Raw genomic sequence first — 15,419 nt, 5'->3', positions numbered from 1 at the left:
GGGAGCAGAGGGGTTTAGATGGGGTCGGGAGTTCTGGGGGGGGCTATCAGGGGGTGGGGAGTGGTTGGATGGGGCATGGGAGTCCCGGGGTTCTGTCTGGGGTGGGGGTGTGGATAAGGGTTGGGGCAGTCAGGGTACAGGTAGGGGGTAGGGTCCTAGGGGGCAAGTTAGGATGGGGGGAGGGTCTCAGGAGGGGGCAGTCAGGGAACAAGGAGCAGGGAGGCTTAGGTAAGGGGTGGAGTCCTGGGGGGCAGTTAGGGGCAGGGGTCCCAGGAGGGGGCAGTCAGGGGACAAGGAGCAGGGGGAGGGTTGGGGTTCTGAGGGGGGCGGGAAGTGGGAGGGAGTGGAAGGGGCGGGGCTAGGGCAGGACGGGGGCGGGGCTAGGGCAGGACGGGGGCGGGGCTCCTCCCGTCCTCTTTTTTGCTTGCTGAAATATGGTAACCCTAGATAACTGGCATGCTTCAGTAGTTACCACTTTCAATGCAGTAATATATACAGACTTCCTCAGTGTGCACAGAAAGTGGGTGAGTCTGCTGACCAATATGTTTCTACTTTCCCAGAACTTGTGGGTAAGTGCCACTACAGGAATACATGATCAGCGGCCTTCCCATGGAGAAAAGAGTCATGCCCCATGTAAGTGAGCAATTTCTCCTTGGACCAAAATTAATTTTACAAGAAGCTGTATAAGTGCTACCCCAGCAGAGTCTTCTGTGACAGAGGCTAAAATAATTGCTCAAAGGACTACAGTTTCCATGTGGAATCAGGGAAGTAAATTGGATGCAAAAGCACAGCACATATTTTAGCTTTTTTGTCATGCCTCTGGCACATAGTATAGGCAGGAGAATAATGACATTTGAATGGACCCCTAAGCACAAATTTAAATTTCTCCCCACTCTTACTTACAAGCATTCCCTTCCTATGCTCAGCCACACAAAGATTTTGAACAGTATTAGTAACCTGCCATTAGATATTACTGCAAGTGATCACTTCAGTAAAGTCCCAGAACTAGCTTTTTGTTCCCAGGTTACTTCCACAATGGTAAGTAAACTTTTGTTAACAATTTTCAGTCCTGAAAGAAACCAAGAGAGTCAATATCATCTATAGAATGTAATGAATTCCTGGGGAGAATTATGAACCACCGACTATCTGCCTTTATCCTCAGGCCAATCAGGGAAAAGAATACGATGAATTCTTAAAGCTCCATACACCACACCGGTCATTTAACTGAGCTTTGAAAAACTATTTGCACATTGCGGACCTAGACAAAAAGCGATGGGATTTTCATATACAACTGTCAAGCAAACCAACATACAAGAAGTGCCAACTGCCTCCTGGAGAATCATTGAATGAGGAGTACACAGACTAAGTTAAATGGGATAGTCTCCAAAAGCTAAAGGGCTAAATTATAGTTGGCCATACACTGATGCACAAGTGGGAAAACGTGCAGAAAGCCATTCTTTTTGCATGAATGCAGAAGGCAGTCACAATTTGGCAGCAGGCACTAGCAGGGATAAGGACAGCAGAAGTACCATGCTCAGAAAGGGGTGCGGGGCTGAATGGGGCAAGAGCAAGTATACTGCATTACCACTTGAAGCATGGTATAAATACCTAAATTAGGTATACAAAGAGACCACTTTACATACTAGCAGAGAAATGCTGGAAAGCACAAGCTACATCTTTTTAAAGGTTTAGAAAGCACAAGTCTTCATTGCACTCACCAGGATTACTTCTTCACAGAATATGCAGAATAAATGTAGACCAGTAATATATACACTTAGTGCTTTAAAAGGGCCAGTTTCACAAAGCTAAAACCAATTGTGAGTCAAATCAGTTGGCAGGAAGAATTTAATCAGAAAAATTTCAATAATCACTAGGAATTGTTTAAGAATACTTTACTAGATGCCCAAAAATCCACAATCATTGAAGAAGGCCATATTGGTTAAAAAAACAACCCAGTTTGGAAGGCAAGTGATGGTAGCTATAAAAATTAAAAAATCATATATAACAAATGGAAGAAAGGGGAAGTCAATAGTAATGAATACATATCAGAAGCTAGGAATTGTAGAAAATTGATAAGGGAAGCAAAGGGATATAAAGTGAAATCATTGGTCAGCAGCGTTAAGGACAATATGAAGAAGTTTTTAAGTATATTAGCAGAAAAAAGAATCCTAACAATGGTATTAGTCCATTACTAAATGGAAATGGTAGAATTATCAATAATAATGCAGAAAAGGCAGAAGTGTCCAATAACTATTTCTGTCCTGTATTTGGGAAAAAATAGATGTAGTTTCATCATATGATGATGATAACATTCTTTCCATTCCACTAGTATCTCAGGAGCATGTTGAGGAGAAGCTACTAAGTGACACATTTTTAAATCAGCAGTCCCAGAGAGTGCATCCAAGAGTTTTAAAAGAGCTGGCTGAGGAGCTTGATGGACCATGAATGTTGATTTTCAGTAGGTCTTGGAACACTGGGGAAGTTCCAGAAGACTGGAAGAAAGCTAATGTTGTGCTACTATTTTGAATGGGATGATCAGGGTAAATATAGGGCTGTCAGTCTGACATCGAGCCCAGGCAAGATAATGGAGCGGCTGATATGGGACTCGATTAATAAAGAATTAAAGGAGGGTAATATAATTAATGCCAATTAAGATGGGTTTATGGAAAATAGAACTTGTCAAACTAACCTGATATCTTTTTTTGATGAGATTACAAATTTAGTTGATGTAATCTACTTAGACTTATGTAAGGCATTTGTTGTGATACCACACAATATTTTGATTAAAAAACTAGAATGATATAAAATTAACATGGAACACATTAAATGGATTAAAAGCTGGTTAACTGCCCTGTGGACAGGTGGCGTATGTGTGCATTCGGTGCAAAAAGCTCCTGGCCCTCAGAGACCGTGTACGGGCTTTGGAGACCAGGGTGGCTGAACTGAAGGAGCTAAGGGAGACAGAGAGGTATACAGGTGAGACTTTATGGGACACAGTAGAATGGTCCCACCCCCAGTCTGACAGCATCTGTGCTGTTGAGGAGGATAAAAGTCTCAGGGAAGGAGAACATCCAACTGGAGCAGAGGGAAATGATCCCATAGTTGAGACCCTCCTTCCAGATGATGTTGTGGAATCCTCTCACACTGGGGATACCTCTCCGGGGGAGGAAACGCCAGTTATTAGGAAGAGACAGGTAATAGTAATGGGAAATTTGATCATTAGAAACATAGATAGCTGGGTTTGTGATGACCAGGACAACCGTATGGTGATTTGCCTGCCTAGTGCGAAGGTTGCAGATCTCTCGAGACATCTAGATAGACTTATGTGTAATGCTGGGGAGGAGCCGGTGGTCGTGGTTCATGTAGGTACCAATGACATAGGGAAGGATAGGAGAGAGGTCCTGGAGGCCAAATTTAGGCTGCTAGGTAAGAGATTGAAGTCCAGGACCTCCATGGTAGTATTATCTGAAATGCTTCCAGTTCCACATGCAGGGGCCAGTTAGACAGGCAGAACTGCAGGGTCTCAATGAGTGGATGAGATGACAGTGTAGGAAGGAGGGGTTTAGATTTATTAAGAACTGGGGAAATTTTGGGGAAAGGGGGAGCCTATACAGGAAGGATGGGCTCCACCTAAACCAAAATGGAACCAGATTGCTGGCACTTAAAATTAAAAAGGTTGTAGAGCAGTTTTTAAACTAAGGGCTGGAGGAAAGCTGACAGGTGCGGAGGAGCACGAGGTTCAGACAGAGACATCCTTTAGGGGAGGATCTATTAATGGCGATTCTCTATGTCCTAGTAAGGAGGAGAGGATGGAAGATTATAAAATACAGGTAGGATCTGCTGAGAAACAGTCAAATGAAAAAAAGTCCCATTCAATTACATCATGTAATAGCAGACAGCCAAAAAGTGACAAGTTTTTAAAGTGCTTATATACCAACGCTAAATAATAAGATGGGTGAACTAGAGTGCCTCATTTTAAATTAGGATATTGATATAGTAGGCATCACAGAAACTTGATGGAATGAGGATAATCAATGGGACACAGTAATACCGGGGTACAAAATATATCAGAAGGACAGAACAGGTCCTCCTGGTGAGGGAGTGGCACTATATGTGAAAGAAGGCGTAGAATCAAACGATGTAAAAATCTTAAATGAACCAAACTGTACCATAGAATCTCTATGGATAGTAATTCCATGCTCTAATAATAAGAATATAGCAGGAGATATATTACCAACCACCTGACCAGGATGGTGATAGTGACTGTGAAATGCTCAGGGAGATTAGAGAGGCTATTAAAATAAAAAACTCAATAATAATGGGGGATTTCAACTATCCCCAATTGACAGGATACATGTCACCTCAGGACAGGATGCAGAGATAAAGTTTCTTGACACCTTAAATGACTGCTTCTTGGAGCAGCTAGTCCTGGAACCCACAAGAGCAGAGGCAATTCTTAATTTAGTCCTAAGTGGAGCACAGGATCTGGTCCAAGAGGTGAATATAGCTGGACTGCTTGGTAATAGTGACTATAATATACTTAAATTTAACATCCCTCTGGTGGGGAAAACACCACAGCAGCCCAACACGGTAGCATTTAATTTCAGAAAGGGGGACTACACAAAAATGAGGAAGTTAGTTAAACAGCAATTAAAAGGTACAGTGCCGAAAGTGAAATCCCTGCAAGCTGCATGGAAACTTTTTAAAGACACCATAGTAGAGGCTCAACTTAAATGTATACCCCAAATTAAAAAACACAGTAAGAGAATCAAAAACGTGCCACCATGGCTAAACAACAAAGTAAAAGAAGCAGTGAGAGGTGTAACCCCCAAGGAGATTACATAGATTCCTGGAGCTCTGGCAGCTCAGGGAGGAGGAGCCAAGGCAAACTCAGAGTTGGCCCAGCAACCAATAGGGAGTGAGATGCCCCTCCCAAGGAGTTCAGGAGAGGGGAGAAGCCATTTTGGAGAGGCTGGAACCAGCCAGGGCAAGGGCAGGACTGGTTGTGTGGGGAGCTGGTGAGTCCCAGGCCTGCAAGCAGGGTTCTCCCTGAGAATTGGCCTCTAGGGACCTGACAGCCGATCCCTCACCTGGGTTTTCTTTCCCCAGGGATGAGTCCCAATTGGTAGCGTTTGCTGAGAAATTTCCCCAGCCAGGCTGGGTTCACCTCCAGCTCCCTAGGTGAGACTAGTCACCACATGGTCAGCTCTGCTAGTCCAGGGAAGCTGCCTGCTGAGTGTGTGCCTGGAGGCTGGGCTAGGAGGCTACAGTTTGGATGTTAGGGTAGTTGTGTAATCTACACCTTGAGCCCTGCACCCCTTTGTTGTGAGGGGAAATCCTGGGACCAACGCAGCCTGATTCCTGCTTGAGGAGGATCCCTGACAGCAGACAGCAGCCCCTCTACAGTGACTGAAGAGTCCAGCGTCATCTTCAAACCTGAAGATCATTCATGGAGTTCGTGAGTGCACCGTCTTTTAGTTAGTTAGTCAGGGAATTTGTTTTGGGGACCCCCTACTCCCTGAACTGTGTCCTCAAGCCAGGGAGTAAGGGTTTGAAGATTTTATAACCTGCTGCTTATTATACCTGTGGAGGGATTCACCACCTTCTCCCACTTGTGGGTCCTTTGGGCTGTACTAAACACAGTCAGCCACACTGCTAAACCACTGCAGAGAATTTTATAGGTCATCAAGGGCCCCAGCAAAGTATGCGTACCAAAGGACACTAATTTTACACTTGTTACATCAAGTCACGGGTATTTTCAGTGTGGGCACCGGTGACCCTAAAAATAGTGTTTCACCCTGTTATGTTGTATTTGTTGCCTGTTTAATATAATTATTGTGTTGAATATATTTTTATGTGTTGTGTTATTTCTTGGAAGTCTCCAACTATCTGGCAAGTAAGTGGGGATTACTCTGTAGTTAGAATTTTCCGCCCAAGCTGCCCTGGTGACCCTGCCAGGAAGGAGCGAGGGGGGTGGAGGCACCGCCAAATAATTTCATAGAAAAAAGATTCACCCTGTTGAGTGGGTGGCGGGATCCAAAAGAACCCAGACCTGTCCATCAAAACCTGTAAGCGGATTGCCTTAAAGGAGGTAACCAGGTGGAGAGGGGTGCTACAGAGGCAAAAAGCATCCTTTAAAAAGTGGAAGTTAAATCCTAGTAAGGAAAATAGAAAGGAGCATAAACTCTGGCAAATGAAATGTAAAAATATAATTAGGAAGGCCAAAAAAGAATTTGAAAAACAGCTAGCCAAAGCCTCAAAAAGTAATAGCAAAATTTTTTTTAAGTACAACAGAAGTAGGAAGCCTAATAAACAACCAGTGGGGCCACTGGACAATCGAGATGCTAAAGGAGCATTCAGGGACGATGAGGCCATTGCGGAGAAACTGAATGAATTATTTGCATCGGTCTTTGCGGCTGAGGATGTGAGGGAGATTCCCAAACCTGAGCCATTCTTTTTAGGTGACAAATCTGAGGAACTGTCCCAGATTGAGCTGTCATTAGAGGAAGTTTTGAAACAAATTGATAAACTAAACAGTAATAAGTCACCAGGACCAGATGGTATTCACCCAAGAGTTCTGAAGGAACTCAAATGTAAAATTGCAGAACTACTAACTGTAGTCTGTAACCTATTATTTAAATCAGCTTCTGTACCAAATGACTGAAGGATAGCTAATGTGATGCCAATTTTTAAAAGGGCTCCAGAGGTGATCCCAGCAATTACAGGCCAGTAAGCCTGACTTCAGTACCAGGCAAACTGGTTCAAACTATAGTAAAGAACAAAATTATCAGACACATACATGAACATAATTTGTTGGGAAGAATCAACACGGTTTTTGTAAAGGGAAATCGTGCCTCATCAATCTATTAGAAGTCTTTGAAGGGGTCAGCAAGCATGTGGACAAAGGGGATCCAGTGGATATAGTGTACTTAGATTTTCAGAAAGCCTTTGACAAGGTGTGGTGTTTAGATGCTGCTGTAATTATTAGAACTGGGAGCACTGGCTGTTGGGAGTCTGAAAGGACAGGAAACAGGAAGGAGGGGGGAGGAGTTAAGGAGGCTGAGTGAGAGTTACAGAGGGTGCAGCAGCAGTTTGGTAAAGAGGTTTCCACTGTAAAATAAAGTCCTGTTGAAGTTGTTAGTACCTTGCCTGGTTGATACAACATTTTGGCAACGAGGATGGCTCTTCTGCCTCTGAACCCACCTGCACCCTTTCTGCAAAGCCCAGGTGAGCCTCCAATTGCTCTTACTGTCTGGAGCCATATGTTTGAGACTTATCTGCTTGCAATCAGTGCTACAGAGATTTCTGAAGTAAGAAAGCGTGCTCTGCTAATTCATTGCCTTGGAGCAGAAGGGCAGCGTATATTTTACACTTTTCCCCTTGCAGATGATAAATATGAGACTGCGCTCACTGCATTAAAGAACTTTTTTGTGCCAAAAGTGAATGTAGTAGCTAATCCCTACAGATTTCGCCAACATGAGCAGAAACCAGGGGAGACTATAATGCAGTATATTGCTTCCCTGAGGAGTCTGATTGTAACTTGTGACTTTGGGAATATGGCAGATGAGATGATTAGTGACCAGCTCATTGAGAAAACAACCATGCTTCGTGTAAGAGAACGCTTACTTCTAGAACCACAATTTACACTAGAAAAAGCAATAACCATTGCTACTCAGATTGAGTCAGCTACAGCTGAAGCCAAAATAATGAGCAGAGATACAGAAGGCACAGTCCAGGCTGTGACTCCTTTGCAGAAAAGTTCACTATCTCTGCAGACAAACAATTGCAAGAGGAAAACTAATGAAAAGCCACTGAATCAGCAAATTCAAAATACAGTAAAAGCATGCTTTCGCTGTGGATCCTCACAACATCTTGCAAGCTACACAGGATATCCAGCAAAAGTAGCACAGTGCAATCATTGCAAAAAGTTTGGGCATTTTGCTAAAGTATGTCGCAGTAGCCAGTTCAATCAACAGGTGCATGCAGTTACAATACCAGATGTTACTGTGCTGAGTGTGGACAAAATCACTACTGCACATATTCCAGAACAGATAAAGTGCACTGTAAACATTTCCGCCATACCCTTAGGCAAATCACACTCTATTCAGCTATTGTTGGACACTGGCTCAGCGGTATCTATATTACCTGATTCCATTTATTTGCATTACTTTAAAGATGTGCCTCTTACTGAACCCAAACTTCAGTTGGTGTGCTATTTGAAAAAACATATTCCAGTACATGGCTGCCTGCCAGCAATAGCAACAGAGGGTCCTGTGGCACCTTTAAGACTAACAGAAGTATTGGAGCATAAGCTTTCGTGGGTGAATGCCCACTTCATCAGTCTTGCGTCTGATGAAGTGGGCATTCACCCATGAAAGCTTATGCTCCAATACTTCTGTTAGTCTTAAAGGTGCCACAGGACCCTCTGTTGCTTTTTACAGATTCAGACTGACACGGCTACCCCTCTGATACTTGCCAGCAATAGTTACTTTTGGTGATTGCTGTGTAACTGCAGAGTTCTACATTGTCCACAAAGGCACTCCTATCCTTGGCAGAGATTTATTGGCTGCTTTAAATCTCAGGGTAGTTAATGGACGAATTGATCTTCCTCAGTAAAGCACTCTTGCGGTACACACACCACTTTCAGCTGGGACCCAACACCAGGTTTAGGAGAAACTCGGCTGTGCTTATGGGTTTCTACATAAAGTTAAAATGCGGAATAATGTGATGCCTGTACGACAGAAATTACAGCGCTTACCATTTTCAGTCAGGGAAGCTGTTTCAGAGGAACTTAGAAAACTTGTTCAAAATGACATTACTGAAGAGATTAACTCCTCGGAATGGGTTTCACCTATAGAAGTGACGCAGAAGAAAGGTGGAGGCATTCGCCTTTGTGTGGACTTAAGGGAGCCAAATAAAGCTATTGTGATTGACAGCCATCCTCTTCCTCACATAGAAGAAGTATTTGCAGAACTCCAAGGAGCAAAGATGTTTTCTACTCTTGATTTGCAGAGCGCATACCACCAGGTTATGTTGCATGAAGATAGCAGAGACCTCACAGCATTTATTACACACGAGGGACTTTTTCCCATCCCATCTCCTAGCACTGGAAGGGACCCTGAAAGGTCATTGAGTCCAGCCCTCTGCCTTTACTAGCAGGACCAAGTACTGATTTTGCCCCAGATCCCTAAGTGGCCCCCCTCAAGGACTGAACTCACAACCTTGGGTTTAGCAGGCCAATGCTCAAACCACTGAGCTATCTCTCCCCCTTTGTTTTAAACGTGTTCCATACGGTCTCGCATCAGCCCCAAGTGCCTTCCAAAAAATGATGTCATTGATTCTGAAGAATCAACATGGAGTTCAGTGCTATTTGGATGATATAATCATGTTTGGAAATACTACTGAGGAGCATGACAATAACCTGCAGTCTATACTAAACTGCATCAGCAAAGCAGGCCTCAAGCTCAAAAGGTCCAAATGCAAATTTAGACAAACTGAACTCTCCTTTTTGGGGCATACAGTTTCACAGGCTGGACTAAAACCTGATCCAGATCATATCCTGGCAATTTCAAATGCTCCTCCTCCAACAGATTTGCAAACCTTACGTTCCTGCTTGGGTCTTACCTCCTGGTATGCAAAATTCATTACCAATTATGCTTCTGTCATTGAACCATTACGAGAATTACTACAGAGAAGTTCAACCTTAGTGTGGACAATGGATGCACAAGCTAGTTTCGAAACTGCTTTCTCCACAGCTGGCAGCCTCCCTTGCACATAGTCCAGTACTTGCACTATTCAGTCCCGCATTGCCCACAATTGTAACTACTGATGCTTCTGATTATGGACTTAACTCAAAAGTAACCATTTAAACAAGCCAAACACTTTTATTTTATTTAATTTTTTAAATAAACAATGTTAGAAATGTTTCTTTAACAAGATTTGCGGGATTTGTAAGTGTTGTTTATTTCCTAATAATTCAGCCCGTGGAATTCATTACAGACATCCTGGAGAGTTACAGATTTCACTCTGTAGTTATATAAAAAACAGGAAGTAAAATCTCTAGAACAGACTGGACACTTCATAATGTAAATCTGGTTTATTAGCATAAAGGTACTGATTGCTTGCACTGGCGTCTGTGCAAAGGACAAGCATTTCTTGGTATCTGATAGTATGTGGAATTAAGGAAATAAGGAATAAGTTTGGAATGAGGCTTTTACTTACCGTGTATAAAATCTGGAGCCTGGTGGTCTGGAGTGAAATTCTGGCCCCATTGAAATCAGTGGGAGTTTTGCCATTGACTTCAATGGGGCCAGCATTTAACACCTGGCATCTGCTTCAGTGAACACTACCACTTGTTGGGTGATGATGCTTCAGGCAGTAAAGGAGGTCAGAAGGTGTTAAAGTTTTATTATTGTATCTGTTGTGAGCCAGATCCTGTCACATATACAGTAACTCCTCACTTAACATTGTAGATATGTTCCTGAAAAATGCAACTTTAAGTGAAACGATGTTAAGCTAATCCAATTTCCCCATAAGAATTAATGTAAATGGGGGGGGTTAGGTTCCAGGGGGGAAAAAAAATTTTTGCCAGACAAAAGGCATTATATACATTTTAAACAAGCAATTTAATACAGGTATAAGTTTTAAACAATTTTAAAGAAACAATTTAATACTACAATCATCACTGCTGAGTATGAAGCTTGGTTGAGGTGGTGGAGTCAGAGAGTGGAAGAGGATGGATTGTCTGTCTGCTCCTCTTGCTGTTCTTGCAAGCACAGGCACTGACTTTGCCGGGGACAGGGGGCTCAACTCTCGGCCCATCCACTCCACCCCTTGACCCGACTCTTCTCCCTCCCCCACCTCCTCCCCTTTACTTCGCACGCTGCATCCTCACTCCTTCCCTCTCCCTCCCCTCCCTTCTGAATGCCACAAGCCAGCTGCCCGGGGCAATCAGCTGGTTTGCGGTGTCCAGGAGGCAGGGGAGGGAGGGGGAGCCTGCGTGCCAAGTCCTCACTCCTGCCCCCTCCCTCCTGCCTCTTAAACACCGCAAGCCAACTGATTGCCGCGGGCAGGAGGCAGGGGGAAGGTGCTGATCCACGGGGTCTGCCGGCGGGCGGGAGGCGCTGTGAGGAGGGGGGGTGTAGGGAGGCTGCCAGCTGTGGAGAAAGCAGGCAGCCAAACAACATAATAGTGGAGCATTGCACAACTTTAAATGAGCATGTTCCCTAATTGATCAGCAACGTGACAACGTTAACCAGGACAACTTTAAGTGAGGAGTTACTCTACAGTGCTCTGGCTAACTGAGAGTTGCAGCCTCAGGCTCTGTTTTGTAGCAGCATTAAGGATTTCTTTCTCACCAGAGAAAGGAGTATTCTGGACCAGGTTCCAGAGGCAATCCCTCAAGCCCAGATGGTTATCCCCCGCAAGGTCCTCTGGTAGACAGACAGTGAATAATGGTGACTTGAATAACATGTTACAAACTTTCAGTTTGAAACATCAGTGCTAAACCATATAACATTTTAGTGATGGGTGGCTAGCCCCCTGCCCTGCCTCTTCTGGCTAAGGCCCCGCCTCTTCCGCCCGAACCCCAGCCCCAGCTCACTGCTCTCAGGCCCTCCCCAAGTTCGGTCCTTCTCTCCCATGGCTCCGGCTGGGGCGAGAGGGGCTGAGAGCTCGGTCAGGGCCACAGCGGGGCTGGGAGCTCAGCCCTGGCAGGAGTCGAGCTCTCAGCCTCGGCTGGGACTGCAGTGGAGCTCCCAGCCTGGAGCCCCTCCCTCGTTCCGCCCCTTCAGCCCGCAGCCCTGCCCATGGTGCCACCCCATTCTGCCTCTTCCCCCGCAACCCTACCCCCATTCCATCCACAGCCCCATCCCTGTTCCACCCCCTCCCCAACGGCCCTGCCCCCATTCCACTCCCACTCCACCTCTTCCCACGACTCCACCCCCCGCTTGCTCCACCCCCACTGCAGCCCCGAGACCGGAAAAGCTCTCTGCCCTGGCCAGGCCCTGGGGCCATGGTGGGGAACAAGAGCTCCTCCAGCTCCAGGGCCATGGCAGGGGGAGATTTTTCAGGGGGCCCCAAATCCGCCACTGCCCCGGCAGTGCGAGGTTTGGGGAGGTTTAATGATAGAATTGGTTACTCTTTGATTTAAACCTTCTGATGAATTTCTGGCTTGTGTTTGTGGATCTGTACTACTGCTTATACATTGGTTTTGAATGTTTCAAAACCTATGACCTACATTTTCAAAAATGATTAGTGATTCTTGGAGCTTGTTTTTGGGTGCCCAACTTCAGAAACCTTAAAAAAGTACTAAACACCCAGGCTCTGAACACAGAAACACTTCAAATTACTAGCTACTTTTGACAATTTAAGATTAGGGTTTTTTTCCCTCCTAATGGAGGGGACTTCCCAGATACCAGGAATCAAGCTTTGCTGATACACTGTCTGGGTGCTGGAGGTCGGCATAGACTTCCCTTTCCCACTAAACAAAATGTTATTGCAACTTGAAAGAACTTTCAGAGTGAACATGTTACTATATACAAATGTTATGTGCATGAACCGTGGATGAATCTACAGACCAATATGTTGCTACATAATGATATTCTTTTGATCTGTCTATATGGAGATATACCTGATGAGGTGATTCAAGACCTGATCAGGAGGAAAAGTAATCATTTGGCTACTCTCTATATATTTAGCTCTTTTAATGTTTCTTCATAAATCAATTCCTCCAGCATGCTGACCACTTCTATTGCTCAGAAATTCTTCCAATTGGTCAATGTCTTCCAGGTAAGGTGGTGGCTGGAACGGGACACAATATTCCAGGGGTGGTCACATTAAAGCCATGTAGGCATGATGCTTACCTCATGCTCTGTTGCATGCCTCTGAATACAGTAGGTTATCCAGAATTGGACTGGCTTTTATTGCAGTAATATCACATTCCAAACACATATCTAATTCACTGGCTACTAACATCCTTAGGTATTCTTCATCTATACGGCTTTCCCAGTTTCTAAGATGACAATTTTTTCCTATAAGTTAGGGGGCAGCTTTGATAACTACACGGAAACTGACTGGCAGTGTTTTTTAAATGGCCTCTACCATAATAAAGGAAACTCTCTGACACTTAATCATTATAATCCAATGTTTATTATTTTCTCAGAATAAAAAGACAATTTAAATAACAATAATTCTTAGTCTGTTTCTACACCACTTTGGCAGATATTGGCAGGTTAGTGTTAATAGCCACCTTAAGGTTAGCCCAGAAAAGGCCATGTTTGCTTTTCTCCTTTGGCCACTCCAAGTATGTTCTCTTTGCCATGAGAGCTTTCAGCTTGTGATATCTGGCAGGAATGAGATACTGCGGGATTGGTTCCAGTAAAATGAGGATTAAGCTATTGCAACTTTCACTAAATAATTTGTGATGGGCAAAGGAAAGCTCATAGTGGCACCATTCACTCTGGATAAAATTGGGAGACAAAACAAAGATTGATTTGTGGCTTTTCTCAATGCAGTTTATAATGTTCTCAACTATGCTTTTGCCAGGAATGAAGTTCCTCTCATGCAGACAGATCTGTACAGACCCATCTTCCTTCTCCAGGTTTGGGATCAGATGATTCTTCACCCAGAGGGAATCCCGTTCGCTGTATGAAATAAAAGCATGAAACTGTAAAATGCTTTGCAGATCTTCAGGGTGACTCTTCCGAACCCTACGTTTTGTTTGTGTCCACTGCCACATCATCTTCAAATACCACATTACGTCAAAATAGATACACAGAAAGGATGTCACAGCCACTACCACCACTGTAACAACTAGAGCTATAACAAGCAAGAGAGTTGTATTGCAAGATAGTTCAGACAACTGAAAGTCCTTTAGCTGGGTTCCCTTTAAGCCGTCTGGATATTCGCACACATAAGATTCTGGCCAGCCAACCAACCTTCCGCCTGATTTTTTTTCAAAATTAACAAAGTCTCGTAATTCACAAGAACATTGGAATGGATTGTGTCCTCCTCTGAGCTCTCTGATATTTTGACAACTATGGAAGAAGTCAGATGATGGGGTGAGAATTGAATTCTCTTCTATATTCAGTAATTCCAGACCCCTATAATGACTACATCCAGGCAGCTCAGTTAACCTGTTAAATGCAATATTTAGCTCTTTCAAAGCTTTCAGTTCAGTAATGTCTTTGGGGACAGTTGTGATTTGGTTATTTTGTAGATCAAGTATTTGAGCGTTGATTGGCAAACATCCAAAAACTGAGTCTGTCAATTTGTTTGAGGACAAATTCAGTTTAGCCAGAGTTTCAACCCAGTGGCAGTGGTTCTCATTCTCATCATAATACAGCATATTCCTACTTATGTCCAAGTGTTTCAGTAATTTCATTTTATTCGTCATTGAGCTCACCTTGGAAAGTTTTTTTAATTGATTCCTCTGTAGAATAAGTGTTTCCAGGAGATCTAAGTTATTACAGCCTTGAAAAACCATGTCTGTCAAATCATTGTTTGAAAAGTTTAAAAAGCGAAATTGACTTCGTTTGGAAGGGCAAAGCATATGTATTATCTTTGAATCAGATATTGTCAAGGCTATAATGTTCATCTCTGAAAATATGCAGTATAGGTCATCCTGTGAAAAATAGAATATTTGAATGGAAACATTCGATATTATCACTGCTTTCAGTGAGGTACCATCATAGTTGAAGGATTGCTTGTTAATATTTGACATCAGTTTCACCTTGAAGATATTGAAATATTCAGTGGATGTATGCCACACAATCTGAAGAATTTTAATAAAGTTTTCCCAGGATGTTGTAATATTGTTCAGAGCAAGATTTTTTAATCCTGAGGATTTGTTGAATTTGGACAATAATTGTATTAAATCACTGATTCCATTCTCTGGGATATTTGACAGTACTAAACTGTCTGAAGTATTGTGTTCCACATCCCAACTGGGATGGTTTATTTTGTTATCTGCTGATGCAAACTGAAGCCTCTTTGTGTGTGAGAGTGGCAGGCTCTTGGTTTCATAATCAGAATGGTCTTCTAGTAAGTTGCTGGAATAGTTTGCAATAAATTCATTTTCATCAGATGGCTTGATATTGTTCCAAAGAGTTAATGTGAAGACACAACTACAAAAGAAAAAGTTTGTGAGGGGTCTTCTGTTTTCTGCCATGTTGTTTTGTTATTCTTTATAGATGCTTGTTGCCCTTCTTCAGCATTTCTCCATATTGGTTCTAATCCTATAAAAGAATTCACATTAAATCACTATAGTAATGACTAAGTGAGTGTCCAATATAAGTGTTAGTGTCTAATTCTGGAAGGTGCTGAGTGTCCTTCTGATTTTAAGAGCAAGGGAGGGCACTCTGCCATTCAGGAGAGGCAACACACATTGATGTTCATTCATTTACTGTCTGTTTAAGGGG

The 15,419-nt window shown here is 43.4% G+C and overlaps 1 protein-coding gene across 1 annotated transcript; it reads right to left on the bottom strand.

Annotated features, from left to right (window-relative positions):
* Positions 1-13,130: 13,130 nt before the first annotated feature.
* LOC135879056 (toll-like receptor 1) lies at positions 13,131-15,169 on the bottom strand. Its single transcript, XM_065404871.1, has one exon. The coding sequence runs from the start codon at positions 15,167-15,169 to the stop codon at positions 13,205-13,207; it is 1,965 nt and encodes a 654-aa protein (XP_065260943.1). The 3' UTR covers positions 13,131-13,204.
* Positions 15,170-15,419: the final 250 nt, after the last annotated feature.

Source organism: Emys orbicularis, chromosome 5 (assembly GCF_028017835.1).
Source record: "Emys orbicularis isolate rEmyOrb1 chromosome 5, rEmyOrb1.hap1, whole genome shotgun sequence".
In the NCBI taxonomy this organism is placed as follows: Eukaryota; Metazoa; Chordata; order Testudines; family Emydidae; genus Emys; species Emys orbicularis.
The sequence above is the reverse complement of the archived record's forward strand: the minus strand, read 5'-3'. Positions and strand labels throughout refer to the sequence as shown.